The sequence below is a fragment of the Toxoplasma gondii genome, chromosome III (assembly GCF_000006565.2).
Source record: "Toxoplasma gondii ME49 chromosome III, whole genome shotgun sequence".
Classification (NCBI taxonomy): domain Eukaryota; phylum Apicomplexa; class Conoidasida; order Eucoccidiorida; family Sarcocystidae; genus Toxoplasma; species Toxoplasma gondii.
This window is the reverse complement of record NC_031470.1, coordinates 1,351,663-1,369,352: the sequence shown is the minus strand read 5'-3', so window position 1 is coordinate 1,369,352 and position 17,690 is coordinate 1,351,663. Positions and strand designations below refer to the sequence as shown.

The following is a 17,690-nucleotide window of genomic DNA, read 5'->3' as shown; positions in this document are numbered from 1 at the left end:
GAAAGAGGCGCAGGGTGCCTTCTCTCCAGATCTCTGGCATGTCGATCGAGACAACCTAAGTGGTTTTTCAACCTGCATGTTTGACACGACGTTCCCCTCAAAAGACCGCCTTCACGGGCGCGAGGAAGAGACGTGAGTCGGTGCAAAGACCGATGAGCGGCGCCAGCGAAAAAACGGAAAGCAGAAGCGTCGTCGCTCTTGCTTGAGCTGTGCATTTTCCCAAGCCTTTCTCCTCCACGCACTGGAGAGAGATGAGAGAGGAGCGAGGAATCCGCAGCTTCTTCTCGGCGAATCTCGTTCAGATGACGGCGTCACGAATTTCGCTATTCGAGACACCCTTCCACTTGTGCACGCCGCCGTGGACAGTGTAGGTCTCGTAGGTCTTGTTCGGATTGAACTGGAAGTAAATCAGAGAGAAAAGAGAAGGAACATAAGTTGCGCCGCAGACCGGAACCACGACGGAGAAGATGAGCTCGAGCGGACAAGAGAGACGAAAACGAAAACGAGCGATAAAGGACACAGAGAAGAGAAGAGAAAAAGCAGAGATATACAGGCGAGGCGAAAGCAGAGAGGAGAAGCCAAAATCAAGAGGACAATGGTTTCGTTGCCGAAGGCAGACGACGAGAACCAGCGAGACTGAAGAAGCGACCAGCAGCCAGAGTTCATCTCCTGTGAGAGTGCATAGCACTGCGAACACCCTTCACAGACGGCGCTGGGAATGACAAGGGGGAGAAACAGACACAGGGACATGCAGAGAGAAAGAAAACTGCACGAGGGAAGCTGCAGAGAAATCGGATAGCGAGCGAGCCAGGAACGACTTAGACGATCCTTTATTTGGAGCAAGCGAAGCAGGATGGACTGACAAAGAGAGCGTGCGAAGAAATGAGCAAGTGAATGGAAGCGAAAACACCCGTCGACTGGCCTTTTCGAAAGCAAAGCCGGTTAATGCACGCAAGCGACAGAAAACAGAGGAGCAGTGCCTAGAGAGCGGCAGGAATTTGCAACGAAGATTTGGACTTCCGGCACCACTAGAACGGAAAGAGGTGGAGGAAGGCTCCACAATGAGACGTCAAAAGAAAGCAGCGATGGCTTCCTTCTCCACGAGGAAGGCAGAAGCTATCAGTTAGACAAGGCAACAAAGGCACAAGAAGTCCTGTGGAACGAGGTCCAGAAAACGCTCGAAGGCGCGAAAAGCCAAGAGTCACAACTTGAAGAAAGAACAGCATTTGGAAATTTTATAGAAAAGAAGCGTCCTACCACCTCCCATCTGGAAGCCGGAAAAATATGTTTGTTGCGCTCGAACCATTTGCGTTCCACGACTTTGCCTGCATGCGAATCCTCTTTTTCCACTCTGCTGTCATTGGTCATTCGGACGTCCTCGTGGACGCTGAAGTTGAAGAGAGGTCCACTCTTCCCTCGCGCCTTCGTCTTGATCAAGTCGTAAAACGTCAAGCTCTGAAGGCGAAAGAGAATCCGAAGGACGCGCAACACTCCAGAGGCACCCTCACGACCAGACCGCGAAGTCAACCGAGAGGCAGAGCAAAGAGAGAACAGACGAAAGAAGCAAACAGAGAGGAGAAGAAAGAAGGGAGAAAAGGAACGAAGAGGAGACACGAGCGCGAAAGACAGAGAGAAACAGAACGCAGCAGACAACGGGATCGGGGAGAGGAAGGTAGCGGCAGAGAGCGAAAGAAAGAGACGAGACGAGGTGTACACGACAGAGGAAAGACGCAAGAAGAGAGATGGCAACGCAGATAGAGAGAGAGAGAGCGTGACGGCCGGCTTCTCCCTGAGAGGACGACGTACGTGAGGGAGAATGAGGTCTTCCTTGATGTACATCAAGTCGATCGCTCCGATCCCTCGAAGTTCGATGAATTCCTTCTCCAGTTCTTTTCGCGCCTGGTCCAAGAACTCCAAAATCGAACTTCCTTTCCTCACGCAAGTGCGTCGCCGGTGCCCCGTTCCATCCCAGAAGGAGTAAGTGATCCAGAGAGGCTCCTCTACAAAAGAAAAAGTGTGAATGCACAGAAGGACGAACAAGTCAGAAACAAGGCATGCGCGAAGTGGAAAACAAAGAGCGGCAATCTGCTGGGATTTGAAAAGGATACACGGACGCCGACACTGACGACGTCAGAAGACAGAAGAAACGATCCAGAGAAACACCGGAAGAGCACCCGGCGGAGGGAGTCCGAAGCGACAATGCAAGAAGACAAGCAACTGTCCACCGTTCCCTAAAGGAACATGCCTGCGTAGAAGTGCAAGGCCCAGCTCTCTAGAGAAGACAGAGGACCGCATAACAGACGAGCTGGTGAACTGCAGAGTCGGAATTCCTGGGCGGTATGAGACACGACTCGGCTGCGAAAGTAAAAGCATGCAACGGTGGTTCTTAAACGAAGAAATGCATCTGACAGAAGAACTCTCCGGAAATGGCCGCCTGCGAACGTACTCTTGGCCTCGTCCTCCAAACGATGATACTCTTCGATGAGGCGCTTTCGCTCCGCAAGAATCTGAGCGTCTCTCTCTTCGTCCTGAGCGAGACATGCGAAAGAAAAACGACGGATCAACCACCTGGATACTCCGCAGAGGGGGAAAGACGCGTGTGTATGTACACCTACGTGAACCTCGATAGGCAGACCCAAATAGAGAAAGCGATGTCGCGATTGTTCTCCCGCGCGTCGTGAGGGACGCATAGAGATACATAGACTCGAAAAAAACGAAACAGGTCGCGATACGGATACAGACGGCGTTGGGCGAGCAAACATATCCGCATAATTTACTTAAAAATATGCATGTTTGTGTGTATGTGGAAATCCATGCACGAGTGCGAAGACACTGAAGCGCGCGGGGAAGAGAGGCGTTGGAGACGAATCCTTTCGAGAAACGTCTATCGAAAAAGGGGAAGCGCGAGACTGGACCAGACAGCCGTGGAACGCGCCCCTCCAGGAAAGCTGCAGGAAAGAACGGCAGTTAAAAACTAGTCGCAGAGTCTCACCAGAGCATGCTTCTCGAGGTCTTGTCTCGTTCATGAATTCACCACGGAACATCCCCCTCGTTCTTACCGGCAGGAAATCTGTGTCGATGGTCGGGTCCTTCCCGATTCGGCGTTTTCTGAAAAGACTTCCATCAGGTTTCTCTCGGTCGCTTCTTTCTGTCGACTCGTCTCGCTCGCTCTTCTCTTCGTCTTGCCTTTCGATCTTCACTCGACTCCTTCTGAAGAGAGACGCGTCTCCTTCCTCGCTGCCTGTTTTCTCTGCTTCTGCGGGAGCGGCGTCGCTCGCGCAGCCGGCCTTCACCTGCGCCCTGAGAAGTCTAGACACCCCAGGCTCGGCGCTCTCGCAACTGTCACCCTCGCGTCGCTCCTCGCCTTTTGCGTCTCTCTCTCCAAGAGCACTGGCGGCCGTCACGGGTGCTGGACTCGCGCGCAGCTTTTCTCTCGCTGCGAGGACCTCTTCGCGTTTCGACTGTCTGTCTCGCTCCTCCAGAACCTGCACAAGGACTTCGTCTGCTTCCTCGCCGAAAGACAACTTACTCGGCGCCAGGCGCATCTCCAGTCGACGCTTTTCCTGGAACTTCCTACACAAAAAACAACAGGCACGAGAGACATGCACCACGCTGTCCAACAGCGAAACAAATCTCCTGCACCGAAGACAAGGCGCTCAACACAAGGACGCACACTGCAAGATATCCATATACAAACATATATATATATATATATATATATATATATATATGTAAATGCATGTTGGAAACACAGAGAGGTGAGGAAGGAGAGAGCGAGATGATTCGAGATTTTGGACAAGGCAAAGGATAGTTGATTTGCAGGTTTCGCTCTGTTGTCGTCGCCTGCCCAACATTGCGGGTCTTCCTGACAACAGACATCTGCGTTTCGCTCTCTGGCGCCCTGTATTTCTCTGGGGTTCTCTTCCCTTCGACATTTTCTGCTGCCGGCTTACTGGGGAAAGAGACTCCTCTGCTCGACGCGGATTTGCTCCTCGAGTTTCGCGCGCTTGTCTCTGAAGTCCTTCGCGGTGATGAGACCCACAGTCTCCTTCTTGAACTGTTCCTCTAGACGATCTGCAGCAGAGCCGCCGAACGTGAGGTTTCGCTTGAGACCTTTGGACTCGATTTTCTCTTTCGCCGCGCGCATGCGCTCCCGCATCTCCTGACGCTGTCTGAGCAGCCGCAGAGCCCGGCCGCCCTCAGACGCCTGAATCGTCTGGAGGACGGCGTTTCCACTCTCTCCCAAGTTCGACATCTCGAGAAGGAAAAATGTAAAGAGGCGACCGTCACGGGGGAAAGCGAGAGGAACGAGGGAGACCGAGGGGACGGGGGTTGTCGGCAGACCGAGAGAGGGAGGACTGAGGAAGACAGGGAGGGTGCTGTTCTCCAGACCGGAGGAGAGAGGACTGCGGAAGATAAGAGGTAAAGGAAGGCGACGCGAAGCGCTGCAAAAAAAGGGGAAACGCGCTGGGAGCAGCGGCTTTGTGAGATTCGCCAACTCTCTTGGTGAGAATGCCCTGAGGAACTTGGAAAAAAACGAGGTCAGGAAGGGTCGCTCCGTACCGCTTTTGCAGTAGAGGCGAAACGAAAGTATTCACTAACCCTTGACAAAGGTTTCTGACCTGAATTTGCGCGAAAATTATTCTTGCTGCGCCGCTCGCTGGAAAGTCCGGCTTTGCGATCGCACTGGCACGCGGGGGTGAGCCCCCTCTGCAGTGTTGATATACACGCCTGGAGACGCGGCTGGTTGACAGAGAGGCGGGAGCAAGCGTCGGAGACGGGAGAACAGAAGACTGCGTTTTTGGGAGTTCTCTTGCTTGCAGCCTCTGAATTGTGGTTCTCTTCCTCTTCCTCCACACCGCGTGCCAGCGCTGTCCATCGCGCGAAACCTGCTGAATTCGTCTTCAGACCTCTCGGCCCTTTTATGCGTCATCCCAAGACCCGCGCTTGCAGCCGCGAATCTGCCCTTGTTGAGTGTTTTGAGCGCGCATTCAAGTGGCTTGCATTGTTTCGTGGAGACCCGAGGAAGGAAAGCGTTCCTCTCACTTCTCTCCGGCGTTCTGTTCACTTTCTTCGCGTGACTTCCTCATGCCGTCAACACCGTCCCGTCCTGTGCAGCTCGCTGTCTGCCACACTGCCCTTGGCGCTAAACCTTGTGTCTTTCTGGGTTTCCGCGGTTGACGCAGCCCTCGAGAACTTCCATTTCCAGGAAGCAAGTCGCTTTGTCGAACACTTTCTCACCGTCAGTTAACAGAGTTCTGCCTACTTCTCTTTCTCTCCGACTGAAACTGACCACCAGCTTGCCAGCAGCCGAGTTCTGAAGACCTCGCGAGCTCAATCGAGACGCCGTTTGCCAGTCGTGGGTGCTCGGAGCAGGTCGGACAGAAGAAAGGACGGAGGCGGAGATTCTTTGCTTCATCGAGACGAAAGTGAGACGCCCACTTTGAAAAAGCTAGCAGCCTGAAAACGCTGCGGTTCCGCCGTTCCTTTCGCCGTCCACATCGCGCCGAAAGAGAACGAACACCTGAAAACCGTGGCAACAGTTCATCATTGGGTCTCTCTCTCTTGTTGACTGTCTCGTTCTCTGTCTCTCGTTCTCTGTCTCTCGTTCTCTGTCTCTCGTTCCCTGACTCTCGTTCTCTGTCGTGCTCTTTCTCCTGTGCTTTCTCTTGTTCGCGCGGGTGTCCTCGCAGCTGCGGTGCGCAGAGCTCTCTGTTCCCGTTCTGGAGAGGTACCAGACGATTTGCCGTCCTTGAGCACGAGGTCCTTTCCTTGCACTGTGAACTGGAAGGAGCTCAGCTTCCCCTTCTTGTCGGCTTCCTTAGCAGCTTCTCTTCCGCCGCTTCGACTGCTGTCTCGCGCGTCTCAGTGAACGTCGAGCAGCTCCGTGACGGCCTTCCTTCTCTCAGAGGCTTACGCAAGGAAGGCAAAGCAGGGCGTCTCTTTCCGAGAACAGTTCTCGCCGTTTCCGAGCGATTTCTCTCCTCTCTAGCGAGGCATGTCTGCACCCAGCGACTCAAAGGGATTTCCAGCTTGGCTCTCCAGGGTGGGACTGTGTCGGAGCTTCTCGTCCGCAGACGCGCGAGCGTTTCTCGAGAGACTCTCCGACGTCTTGCGCTTGCTTCCTCGTCTGCCCATGTCTCTCGTGCAGACGTCGCTCTGCACTCGCGTTTGCAGGTACACACGCTCGAATGTTCGGCGTCTGGACACCTTGAAAGATTGTCATTCTGAACAGCTTCTGTCCTCTTGACACAAGCGGCCGGCGAGACGCTTTCTCTCTCGCCTGGGTCCACTCGGGATGATCGGGATCTCGTTGGCGTTTTCGCTTTCCGCTCAGGCGAGGGAACCTTGAATCGCTCTCTCGCCTTCTCGTCGTCTCTCTGGAGAGATGTTGGAGTTGCTCCTCTCGTGTACGAATGTCCACGAAAGAAAAAACGAGTCGGCGAAGCTCACCCTCTCAGAGCAACAGACACCAGCCTCGACGTCGGGGGGTCTCGACTGGAAGAGCCTGTCCTCCGTTTTCTTCGATTCGCGTACAAACAGACACCGCAGGGCACTCTCGGACGCTTTGCCGTCGCGATCCGCGTCTGGTCTTCGAGCCTTCTTCCCTGCGAGCCTTCCTCTGAGGTCTCGTTGTCGCCTCCAACGTCTCTCCACCTGTTCTGCCTGAACGCGCAAGCGACAGAAAAAAAATCGACTTTTGGGAGTTGTATTTGTCTTGCTCGTCTCTTGTGTGTCTGCCGGGAAACGAGCCTTTGTCTCGGTCGCCGTCACATTTTCAGACTTCCTCACTGCGCCAACGCGCCTTGACAATCCTCTCTTCTTCTGCGGCTGTCTTTTTCGCCTTCTCCCGTCATTCCTCCTCCGTCTCTGCTTCCGTGCCTCTTTGTTCTCTTTCTGTTAGCTTTTCGTTCCTCTCTCCTTCACCACCAACGCACAAGGATGCGTTGAACTGTCTCACTCGTCAAAGGATCGTGGCTAGGACTCCTTTGCCTTCTCGCGTCGCCGCTGCGGCAGGCAGGCACGGGGAGTTGTTGTTCTCCAGCTGGGGAGACATCTGGTGTACGTCCACTGCGAAGACAGGGCGACTTGTCTCTCAGGGGAAGTGTGGGGACGCGCGTCGTTGCGAAAAAAGCGCGGACGACCTTCGAGAGCCAACACTGGCCTGTGGTGCTCTGCTCGACGCGCCTTCAGAACGTCACCGTTTTCCTTTGTGTCCTCTGGAGTTCCCTTCGTAGAATCCAGGATAACGAGATTCCGTTCCAGCTTCCTTTTACTCCTCTACTCGTCTGTTGCCGCGCTGTTCCCTCCCCTTTTCGCGCGTCTCCTCCATTCATGAAGGAGGCGAAACTCCTCTCCGACGGTCGCATCCAGACTCCGCAGAGATCAAGATTCCTGTGCTGAACGTGCGACGTGCAGTGAGATAACGCCATCCATGTCTCAAGCCTAAAACTATAAATACTCACATATATTCATACTTTTATACATAAATACTTACATATATATATATATATATATATATGTGTATATGAGTGAGGATGTAAATGTATAAAAGTAGAAATGTGTATGCGAGGGAAGCGTGACAGCTAAAAACTCGAGTCTGGTTCCTTCTCGTTTTGTGCTCGCTTCGTTGCACACTCTGTTTTGCGTCGCCATCTCGTCCTCCGACATCCATTTTTTCGGAGGTTTGTGGAGCTCTTCGCCCTGAGGCGAGTGCAGAGAGTCTGTTCGACATAACGCGGAGCCTCTGCAAACGCGGAGGAGAGCAAGTCTCGAGGTTCGCAGTGGTTTCAGTGGGAAGCAGCGCGATGTCACCGACGCTTCTCTGGCAGAAGCAGTCTCTCTGGGAGGGGACGAGCAAGAAGAAGAGCAGAAGAGAAACCTGCGACATCTCGCTGTGTGTGTGCCTGCCCCAACAGGGTGAAAGTCTGATCTTTCGATGTTTCTCTTTGCAGTCTCCACACAGAGACACCCTAAACAGATGATCTGAAAGAGCGACAAGTCACCGGGCTCTTTCGAAGGTCTCCGAGCCTCCTCGCTGATCCTTCTTACCTCGGGTGCTCGACTTCTTCCTCCCTGAACCGTGAACCGCTGGAGCTGTGCATCTTGTTCTTCTTCTTCTTAGTTTCGCGTGGCTGAGCGTCCCTCGCCTTGATCCCGCGCCAGCGTCCTCCCGCTGTTCGTTTCCTTGCCTTCGTTTCCTTCTTGTCTTTTTCTTCTGCTTTTCTTTCTTCTTTCATTCCGAGTCGTCTTCGTCGTCACCCCATTCTGGCAACGCCTCGTCTTCGCCTCTTCTTTCTTGTTTCCTCCTCCTTTTCTTCTTCTCTCTGCTGCGTCGGCGTTGCCGGTGGTTCCCAATCTTCGTCTGCAGACTTGATGGCCCTGCGCTTCGGCGCCTTCGCTCGACCCGGCAGCCAGCATGGGGGCGTCCAGTTCGCGAGCGAGGAAGGCATTCTCCGCCGTGTCTTCTTCCTCTTTCAACGCCTCCGACAGGCTTCAGTGCTGTCTGCCGGTGTGCGTTTGCCCAAACGGGAAGTGCAGGCGCCGCGCAAGAAGAGAGGAGAGAGCTCCGACGGAGAGAGGCCTTCCAGACGAGCTCAGTCGCAACGGCTCCTCCCGCTGTCGCTCGAGGCTGAAACGCAACGTTAGAAGGAAATACGTGATCGGCAAAGTTGTGGGTAACGGCGCCTTTGGCCAGGTGAGACGCGGCCTTCTGTCTGAAAACATGAGAGGTATCTCGTCGAAACTGGACCTGTCTGGAAGTCGCGGTGCCGTGACCTGGGGTGAACTGGGGTGAACTGGCGTTCTTGTCACTGACGAGAAGTATCTCACACGAAGTGAGGGAGTTCATGAACGCGAAGGAACGCGTTGTCGCGCAATTTGGCTTATGGTCAGCGTGACTTCCCGAAGACGAACTGACGTTGCGCCGGATGCCGTCAGTGTGTCGTCCGTTCACCTCGCGTTTTTGTTCCAGGTGAAGAGCAAAAGACGGTTTGTGCTTCCTTTATTACTCCAGGGCGTTTTAGAGAACGAATGCATGCAGCCATGCGCATGAAGTGCGTCTGCTGCTTCCTCGCTTCTCGTAGGTTAGAGAATGCATGGACAGACAAACAGGTGAAATCTTCGCCATAAAAGTCATGACAAAGGGGGGACGCGACCGCGGAGCCTGGAGTGCCTCGGAGATGTTCAGAAGAGAAGTACGTTTTGTGGAAACAGCCGTTTCGAGTTCAACGTTTTACCTCCCACAGAGAGCTTTTGAGAGGTCCGAAGACCGAAGTTCGGTTTCCAGGAATAGTCCCAGGGGTGCTCAATCACAGGTGCCAATACGTAGATACACAGATAAACAGAGAAGTACGGAGAACGCACATGCACATTCATGCATGTCCATTAGTACAAACGTAAACATAAATACTACCTCTGTGAACAGCAGACAGGCAAATTCGTACATTCACATGAACATGTTAATCGGCACATGCATAAGGGCATCAAGCTGGATGTACTGGTTTGTGCGATCCCGCTTGAGGCATGGTCGTCATGCGTCCTGGCTGTGCACTGGGTCTCCGAAGCCGCTTTGCTTTTCCTAGGTGATGCTCCTTTCGTCTCTCTCGCACCCGAATATAATCCGTCTCGTCGACGCGTACGAGGACAGACACCACCTTTACTACGTCATGGAAAAATGCGACGGAGGCGAATTGTTCGAGCATATCGTGAGGCGGAAACATTTCGATGAACATGACGCAAGTCGGCTCTGCAGGTGTGTTTCCAGACTGGCAATGCACATCATGTCTCCTAGACGAACGAAATGCATATTGGGAGCGTCACAGTGTATACATATGTTATATATATATATATATATATATGTATATATATATATGTAAATGTTATATATTCAAACTTGGGTTCATGCATGCCTGAATTCATATGCATGTGTATGTACGTTCGCTGCTAGATGTTCATTTCTCTATTCACCTGCGGGTATTCATGTATACATATTTGTACGTATGTATTCATAAATATGCTTCGGTTGAGGGAATGGTCGCCGCCTATGGAGGCATATTTGAGTGCGTCGAGTATTCATTAGTGTTCACACAAGGTAAGGCCCTCGTGAATAGCTATGCAGTTGCGCTCATGTACTCTTGCGTTTGGGTACATCGGCTTTCGTTTGCATGCTCGGCAGAGTGCAGAGCTGAATGCGTGCCCTTCCACATGTTACTGTTCCTTGCATGCATGCGCCTCTCTCTATATGCATGCGTTTAGGTAAACATCTCTCTCTGTATTACAAGTGGAGGATAGTCTCGTAGGCGAATCCTGTGTGAAGTCTCGGTGTTTGACAGTTTCTTACTCTGCAGCCAGGCACCGTATATCGTGACATCTGGTACAATACGGACTCCATGAGTTTCTGTGCACCTGAAAGCAGGATTTCCATCCGTATGCATGCGTACACATTCGTATGCATACACGCATCCATCCATACAGACATATATCTGCATGTATCTATACATATATATAGTGATGTACGTATACGATCTGAAGCAGTAGGCCAACTTGTTGTGTGTGCGCTCCAGAAAACGGTGGTTCCTATATCCGTAGGAATCCCATTTTGATTTTGTGTAACAAGGAGACTCATGTCGCATATATATATATATATATATATATAAATATTTGTAAAAGGAGGCATCCGTGAGCATGTGTGTTTGTTTTGTGTGGACAGGCAAATGTTGTTGGCTTTGGAGTATTTGCATGGGTTTAACATTGTTCACCGTGACGTTAAGGCAGAGAACTTCTTGTTCCACTCTAAGTCGTTTGATGCTTATCTCATTCTCATTGACTTCGGCATGTCGGTCAGAGTCCGCCCAGACGAAACGCTTTCAGAGGTACCGCTTGTGGTTGAGATTTCTCGGACTCTGTTCCTCTCTCCTCACTTTCTCTCTGTTTCCGTGTTCGGTCTTGACACAGAAACCTCTCTCTTCACTTCTTTTCTCCCGGATCGTTTCTGACTTATTTGCTTCTTGGAGTTTCCCCGTGTCTTCGTCTCGTCGTCGCTCTCTGTCTCAATGCGAGGGCCACTGCTGGATGCTCCTTGTTCGGCGGTCTCGCCTTCTCTCGTCGTTCTGGTTCTTTCGTTTCCTCTCTCCATATTTGTGCTTGGTCGCGTTTCCACTGTGCCCGCGCATCTTCGTTTCCTTTCACTTCGCCTTTCTTCTTCTGTTCCTCTCTCTGTTTCCCCCTCGTCCCTGTTCCATGCTGCCGAAACTCCCAGTCGTGGTCCCGCGTCGCTCTGTCCTTTCTCCCCCTTTGCTGCTTGGCTCAGGTCTCCTCCGTATCCGCTCTATTTATTCCTTGTCTGTTTTCCGCTTTATTTATTCCTTGTCTGTTTTCTCTCGGTTCAGTCTCCCTTCCTCTTTGTTTGAGGTCGCGCGTCACGCGCGTTTTCGCTCTCGACTCAAGTTCCGCCTTCCTGACTTTCGCTCGTTTCTGCGCAGGTTTGCGGCTCGCCGCATTACCTCGCCCCCGAGCTGCTGCGCCGTCAGTACGCCTGCCCAGCTGACATGTGGGCGCTGGGCGTTCTCGTCTTCCTCATGCTGTACGGCAGATATCCCTACGATGGACACACCACAAGCAGAATTGTGCGGGATATTCTTTACAAGCCCATTGAGTAAGATACGCAGAGAACGCTGCTTCGGCCTTCTGTCTACTTCTGTCTCTGTCTACGCGAAGACCCATCAGTCCGTCTCTGCATCTTCCTATCTTTCTATCTATCTGTTTATCTATCTACATGTCTCTCTCTCTGTATGTGCATGTCGCGCACGGTCTGGCTCCGTCTCTCAGCATCTCCGTACACCACCTCTATTCATAAGAATACATACATGTACATTTCTGTGTACACACAAACAGTCATGAGAAGTTATGTATGCATTTATATATGTAAGCGTGTACAAATGTACACATGAATGCCTATATATATATATATATATATGTACGACGATGTGACTGGCTATTGAGTTTCGATGGACTCGTCTTGGCTTTGCTCTTTTCTCCGAACTTTGTCGTCCTGTATATACGTTTCCCCTGAAGGCGCTTGGGTGGTGAGTCCCAATGTCCCACTGCATGAGCCAGCCTGTCGCCGTTAAGTCACAGGATTTCAAGCTACAAACGGTTTCCGTCAGCCTCTGGCGTTTTTGTGTCGGCATTTGTGGATAGAACTGTTTTTCCACCACTCGAATCCTATCCTCAAGTACCTTGTAAGAGAGACAGCTCGCGCCCAGTTGCAGCTTCCCCTCTATTTGTAAGTCACAGAAACACTGCACCTTCATTTTTACATTGTACGCTTCTTCGTTACCCCATCCACGCTTCTCGTACTCCAAATATATATATATATATGCACACGATTATATGCGAAACTTGACGTGTGTCTACATCCAGATGTGCATGTATTCTTGGAGCGTTCTATTCATAGATATCTCTGTCCTGGGGCCGTACATGATCTTCGCGTGAAGAAGGAATTCCGGATGTCTCACCTGTGCTCAGCGAGAGAGTCCTGCTACTCAGAAGCTCGTACGACGGTTGGTGTCTTGCTCGCTTCAAGGCTTTGCTTGGAGGTAATACTTGACGAACTTCTATGTTCACGTTGCGTCTCTCATGTTTCGCGCGGGAAGTTGCTTTTTCATCGTTTTCTCGTTTTTCGTCTGGGATGCTTTGCGTCGCTTTCCTTTTTCCTCCAGTTTCCGTTCGCATCACATTCGGCCCTCGTCCCTCGCCATTTGCTTCATCAGAGGCCTCCTGGAGCCTGACCCAAGCAAGCGGCTGACGGCGCAGGAGGCGCTGCAACACCGGTAGGCTTGAACACTGAAACGCGTTCGAAACGCCTAGAAAAAAGCTATGCTATTCCACGAACTGCTCCAGGAAAACCAAAAAAGAACAGCGAAGCCACCTGAACGTCAGTGAGATGTGCGTTCGGTACGTGACCTATTTCCAGATTTGTAAACACAAATGAGCCAAGCGAAAGTCCACCTGTGTAGGCGTTTTAGACTTCCACACTACAACTGCAGCTGCAGAGAGACAGGTCGGTAGGCAGGCAGATCGTTAGGTAGACAGAGAGGTAGATTCGGAGATGGAATCAAAGAACGATGGATAGATCGAGCGGTATATAGCACGATTGAGAAGTGTATAGTTATGTGGGTACGTAGACTGATAAACAGATAGATAGATCGATAGAGAGGAAGATCGACAGGTGTACATATACAGATAGAACGCGTGAGAAGTCTGTAGGAAGGTGGCTATCTAGTTAGATAGAGATAGATTGAAAGATAGAAAGATCGGTAGATAGATATCGGAAGATCTACATAAATAGAACTATAGAGACATATGGTACATGGATGGACTGACAAATATATCGATACAGACAGATTTCTAATTATTTGAATGTATATGTGTACTCCTGCTCTGCGGAATTTGTGGATCGTGTCCTGATAGGTGGATTCTCGATGGAGACGCGGAAGCGCGGCGGGAGAAGGAAGAAGCTCGGATTCCGATTGAGATTGTTCGGTCTGCACATCGAAAGGTAGCGTGAACTTTCACCGTGACGTTCGTATGTTTTCACCTCAACTCATGCTGGTTTTCCTTGCTGCATGCGTCGTCGTCTTTGCTTTCCTGGGGGCGTCTGTGTTTGACTGACATGTGCGTCTACCATCTTTCCTTTGAGGGATGCCGGTCTCCGCTGACGTCATCTCTGCAGGCATCCGCGCGTCTCTTCAGTGCTCCCATGTTCCACATTTCATTTCGCTTGCCTTTTTCCCCGCTTCTCCCCTCGTGGGTTCCACCACTCCACCTCTCTGTCTGAGGCTCGAGCGCAAGTAGCTTGACGCGGACTTCGAGATTCACAGGAGTCCACGCCGCGAAGACTGAAGAGGCTCGTACCGATTCTCAGTCCCCTCTATCCCTGCCTGAACGATGCAGCGCAGCGCTCAAGTTCGGAAGCGTCCCTCTCCCCGTGTCTTGGCTTTGATGTAGGTAACTGCGGGGAAGCCGGTGCCGATTGTCGAGGAAGAAGAGAGACGCTCGAAGAAGGAGTCTCTGCTTCTCCGACTTCAGCACCCCCTGAGCATGGCGACGGCGCTCCACAATGTGGGGAACAGTCCTCTTCGGGGCGTGCGAGGAGACAGAAGGAGAATCGGAGACAGCGAGCAAGCGAAACGAAGCGGCAAAGCAGGCGTGAACCGATACTGGCACAAAGGTGGCTGGCAGAAGAAGCCACGAATGCCGGAGTATTCGAGACAACACAAACGGTTCGCGACGACGCCAAGTCGCATGCAGAGATTCGACCAAGACGCGGTTGCAGACATTCTCAGGTAGTCAAAAAAAGGCGTCCACTTTCAGAGGGGAAACAAATGTGTTCGTGGTCCTCTAGCGGCTCCAAACGATGTGTAGTGATGGCTTAATACGGTTCCGGCCATCGATCGATAGGTTCCTTTTCTACGTATAACTATATATATATATATATATATATTTGCATGTCCAACGATAGCGGTTGCATCCAGATACGCATACATGTATATTTTTATAGCGAGTATCTAAGTCGACATTGACGTCCATCCTGTTTACGCTTGCGGATGTGCTTCCCTTGATTATATGTTATTCGAATCCCTATGTTCAAACACGTATAGGCATATATATATATATATGGCTTTGGGCGTCAGTTACTGTGAATCCTGCTGTCTGTGGGGTTTCTGTTCATTGTTTCGTCATTTGTGTGTTTTTCTCACCCTTTGCGACCTCGTGAAATGCACGGGCAGGGACGCGTCTTTACGACTCATGGCGAACAAGAGCAGCAGCTTGGGCATCTCTGAGGACGTTTCTCGCCTCGCGAGCGTGTCAGGCTCCCGAGAGTCAGCGTCGGACTGGGTGGTGTCTCGGAAGTCTTTGTCGATGAGACAGGAGACGCCCGACTGGGAACGCCTTTCGGAAGCTGCAAGCGCGACAGAGGGAACTGTGGCTCTCCAGCTGCAGGAAGAGGCTCTTCCCGTTGCAACACAGCCCATTCAACAGTCTTCTCTCTCCCCGTGAAAAGACATGGTAAGGAACGACCGACACTGCTACGAAAGCTCAAAAGCGAACGGAAATCCGAAAGGAAAACGGCACACCAAAGGGCAAATGAGAAGTTCAAGGGCAAATGAAACTGATGATCGAAACACCAGCTGCCCTTCAACGAAAGCACATTTTCGGTTCGACCGCATCGATACTTGTGTAATCTCCTGCTCCTGAAGTCATTTCCAACTGAGGATGACAGGAGAGGATAGGACAAGCAAGGCCTAACTGCTGGGGCGGAAGGGTATCTGGAAAACGTTGTTTGTAACCAGTGTTCCACGCACAGACATATGTGTCTACAGTTTTTTTATATACTCATTTTTTGTGTTTTGCTCAGATAAACGAAGATATGTTATCGGAATTCAACGACTTGTATTTACTTGGAGTCCATGTTTATACTTGTGTGTCTGGGAGTGCGTTTATGGGTCGTAAATAGTCCGTAGATCACGCGAAAAACATAGCCGATGCGGAGGGATACGTCAGTTTCGTAGGAAGCGTGCTAGGCAATACCCCTCAGGTACGATATGACAAAGTGGAAGGACGAACCCTATGATCGGTACTGTGTGTGTAAGTGTAGAATGCATATATACGAAAGGTGACGATTCCGCAGCAGCACCCCCGCGCAAATGGTCTGTTTTCTTGGGACTTAAGCCACGCAAAAACTGTCGACAGGCGTTTTTGCTGGAAGGTGTAAAAGAGAAACCACGCATGCTGCCTTCAACTCGAGTCTCACATTTAGCGGGTGCCATGCAAGTGTTTGTTTTTCTCCGATTTTGCCTCTCTCATCTTGCACCTGTTGTTCAGGATTAGAGAACCATGTATTGGCCTACCCCCACCGAATCCACTGATGCCCGGCACTGCGTCTGCAGCGGAGAAGGCCTGCGAATGAAAAGAGATGTTCTTCCAAATTTGGATACTCCGTCTTCGTTTTCTCTCTTCCGGATTTCCTGGACTCGAAACACCTGAGACAGTGGACAGCGTGCAACGCGAAAAAAACAAATGCGACAACAAAGGGCAACAACACGAAATATGCAAGAGCAGCAGAGATATAAAACGGTCCCGAGTCTCAAAGTCATCGTGGTTCATGCGCTTTGTTGCTGCGATGCTTGGCAACATTTGTCAGCGACATGATACCACTGCGCGTGTAAATGTAAATAAATTTATATATATGTATATATGCATGTGATAGAACTCTGTGCAGAAACATGTTTGAACATACTTGTTTTTCTGCCGTAATCAAGTTGTTTTGGACTGCCGTCCCTGCACAGTCTTAGAGATGGGTTTTCAGTTTATAATCAGCGAACGAGTCGTTATCGTCCTCTGGACGGTTCGCTTTCACGTGCCGTACGATAAGAATGTAACAATGTCTATGCACGGAAGAAATGTTCATGAAACGGCTGTGAGTATGTGAAAAGGTGTAGGTGTGTCTGTGGCCACAAACGCCCTGAAGGGAAATGGAGGATTTTAGTGAAGACGTTTGGCTGTTTTTTCACGTTTTCCTTGTTGGGCATTGCAGCTTGTCGCTCCCCACAAATTGTGAATTCCACACAGGGGGCGAGTAACCGCTTTCTGAGTTGTCAAATCAGCGTCGTGATCCGAACAGTTCTTCACCGCAGTATGGCCCATGTCCACTGCTGCTCTTTTCGGGGGTCTGCTAGTTCTTGTCAAGCCTGCAGAATTACACCGAATAACTGCACGAAGGAGAAAAAGAGTATGAATTTTAAGCCTCCCGCGGGCTGATGTAAAGGGTAGAGTGGATAAGGCCTCCATTCCGCTTTGTCCGTTTCCGAAGGAGTAACGCGTTCCGTGTGCAGTTATTTGTATGCAAGAATGCTTATGTCTGCAGAAAAGCTTCTGCCGTGATTCGCCCGCGAAAAGCGATCGTAGGGGTACGCGACGGTGGCCCGGTGACGTTTCATTGTCGTTTGTTCCGTGTTCCTCTTGTCATCGTGTGGCTGTGGGTATGCGTACGCTAAAGCGCTGTGGTCACGGATACTGTTCATGAGGGAGTGATGACTGAAACTTGTAAAGCGACGAATCTCCAGCGAGAGGCGAAATTCGTCGCCGTTCGTCAGGAAACAGTTCAAACGAAATAAGGTAGGCCGATGAACTTAAAACTCAGCGGGTGGAATTTTGCAGTGGACGACAAAATGGTCAGTGCAGCATGCGACAGTTAAGCAGAGTATAAAGGCGGTGTGGCCTGAACTGCGCGGATAGTTGGGTTTACAAACTGCGTTTGGCGAACCATAAAGTGCGGACGCACATATAGGGGGACAAGACTCGCTACATTAAGTCAGGCAAGACAGAATTGGACGCGTCGGACCGGATGCAAGAGAATATTGTGGGCGGGACGTGGCTAGAGTCTGAGGATTGATCTGTGCATTTGGATTCACCACGGTCATTAACGTTTTTGGCATCGGTTCAGACATCGTCTTCAATAATTAGCGGTGGTAAGAGAACTGGAGTAGGTCTTTTATAGATTCCTGCTAGGCGTCGTACATGCACATGTGAAGACTGGCGAATCAATGTGACTTCCGGATGCCCACGACCCTCGCCAATGGCGTGTAGGCAAACGAGCGTAAACGTAAGAGCACTTTAGTATAGAA

General features: G+C 51.1%; 2 protein-coding genes across 2 annotated transcripts; one reads left to right on the top strand and one right to left on the bottom strand.

Moving 5' to 3' along the window:
• Positions 1-12: 12 nt before the first annotated feature.
• Positions 13-4,628, bottom strand: TGME49_253950 (protein fam50a, putative). Its single transcript, XM_002369409.2, has 6 exons — positions 3,954-4,628; positions 3,060-3,573; positions 2,447-2,528; positions 1,807-2,000; positions 1,258-1,455; positions 13-397 (listed from the first exon to the last, which is right to left on the bottom strand). The coding sequence occupies exons 1-6, from the start codon at positions 4,253-4,255 to the stop codon at positions 299-301; spliced, it is 1,389 nt and encodes a 462-aa protein (XP_002369450.1). The 5' UTR covers positions 4,256-4,628; the 3' UTR covers positions 13-298.
• A 175-nt stretch (positions 4,629-4,803) lies between these two features.
• On the top strand, positions 4,804-17,649 carry TGME49_253940 (CAM Kinase family, incomplete catalytic triad). Its single transcript, XM_018781034.1, has 11 exons — positions 4,804-8,698; positions 9,087-9,197; positions 9,585-9,754; positions 10,712-10,874; positions 11,484-11,656; positions 12,723-12,833; positions 13,474-13,561; positions 14,011-14,348; positions 14,793-15,072; positions 15,889-17,181; positions 17,598-17,649. The coding sequence occupies exons 1-9, from the start codon at positions 8,420-8,422 to the stop codon at positions 15,061-15,063; spliced, it is 1,704 nt and encodes a 567-aa protein (XP_018638157.1). The 5' UTR covers positions 4,804-8,419; the 3' UTR covers positions 15,064-15,072; positions 15,889-17,181; positions 17,598-17,649.
• Positions 17,650-17,690: the final 41 nt, after the last annotated feature.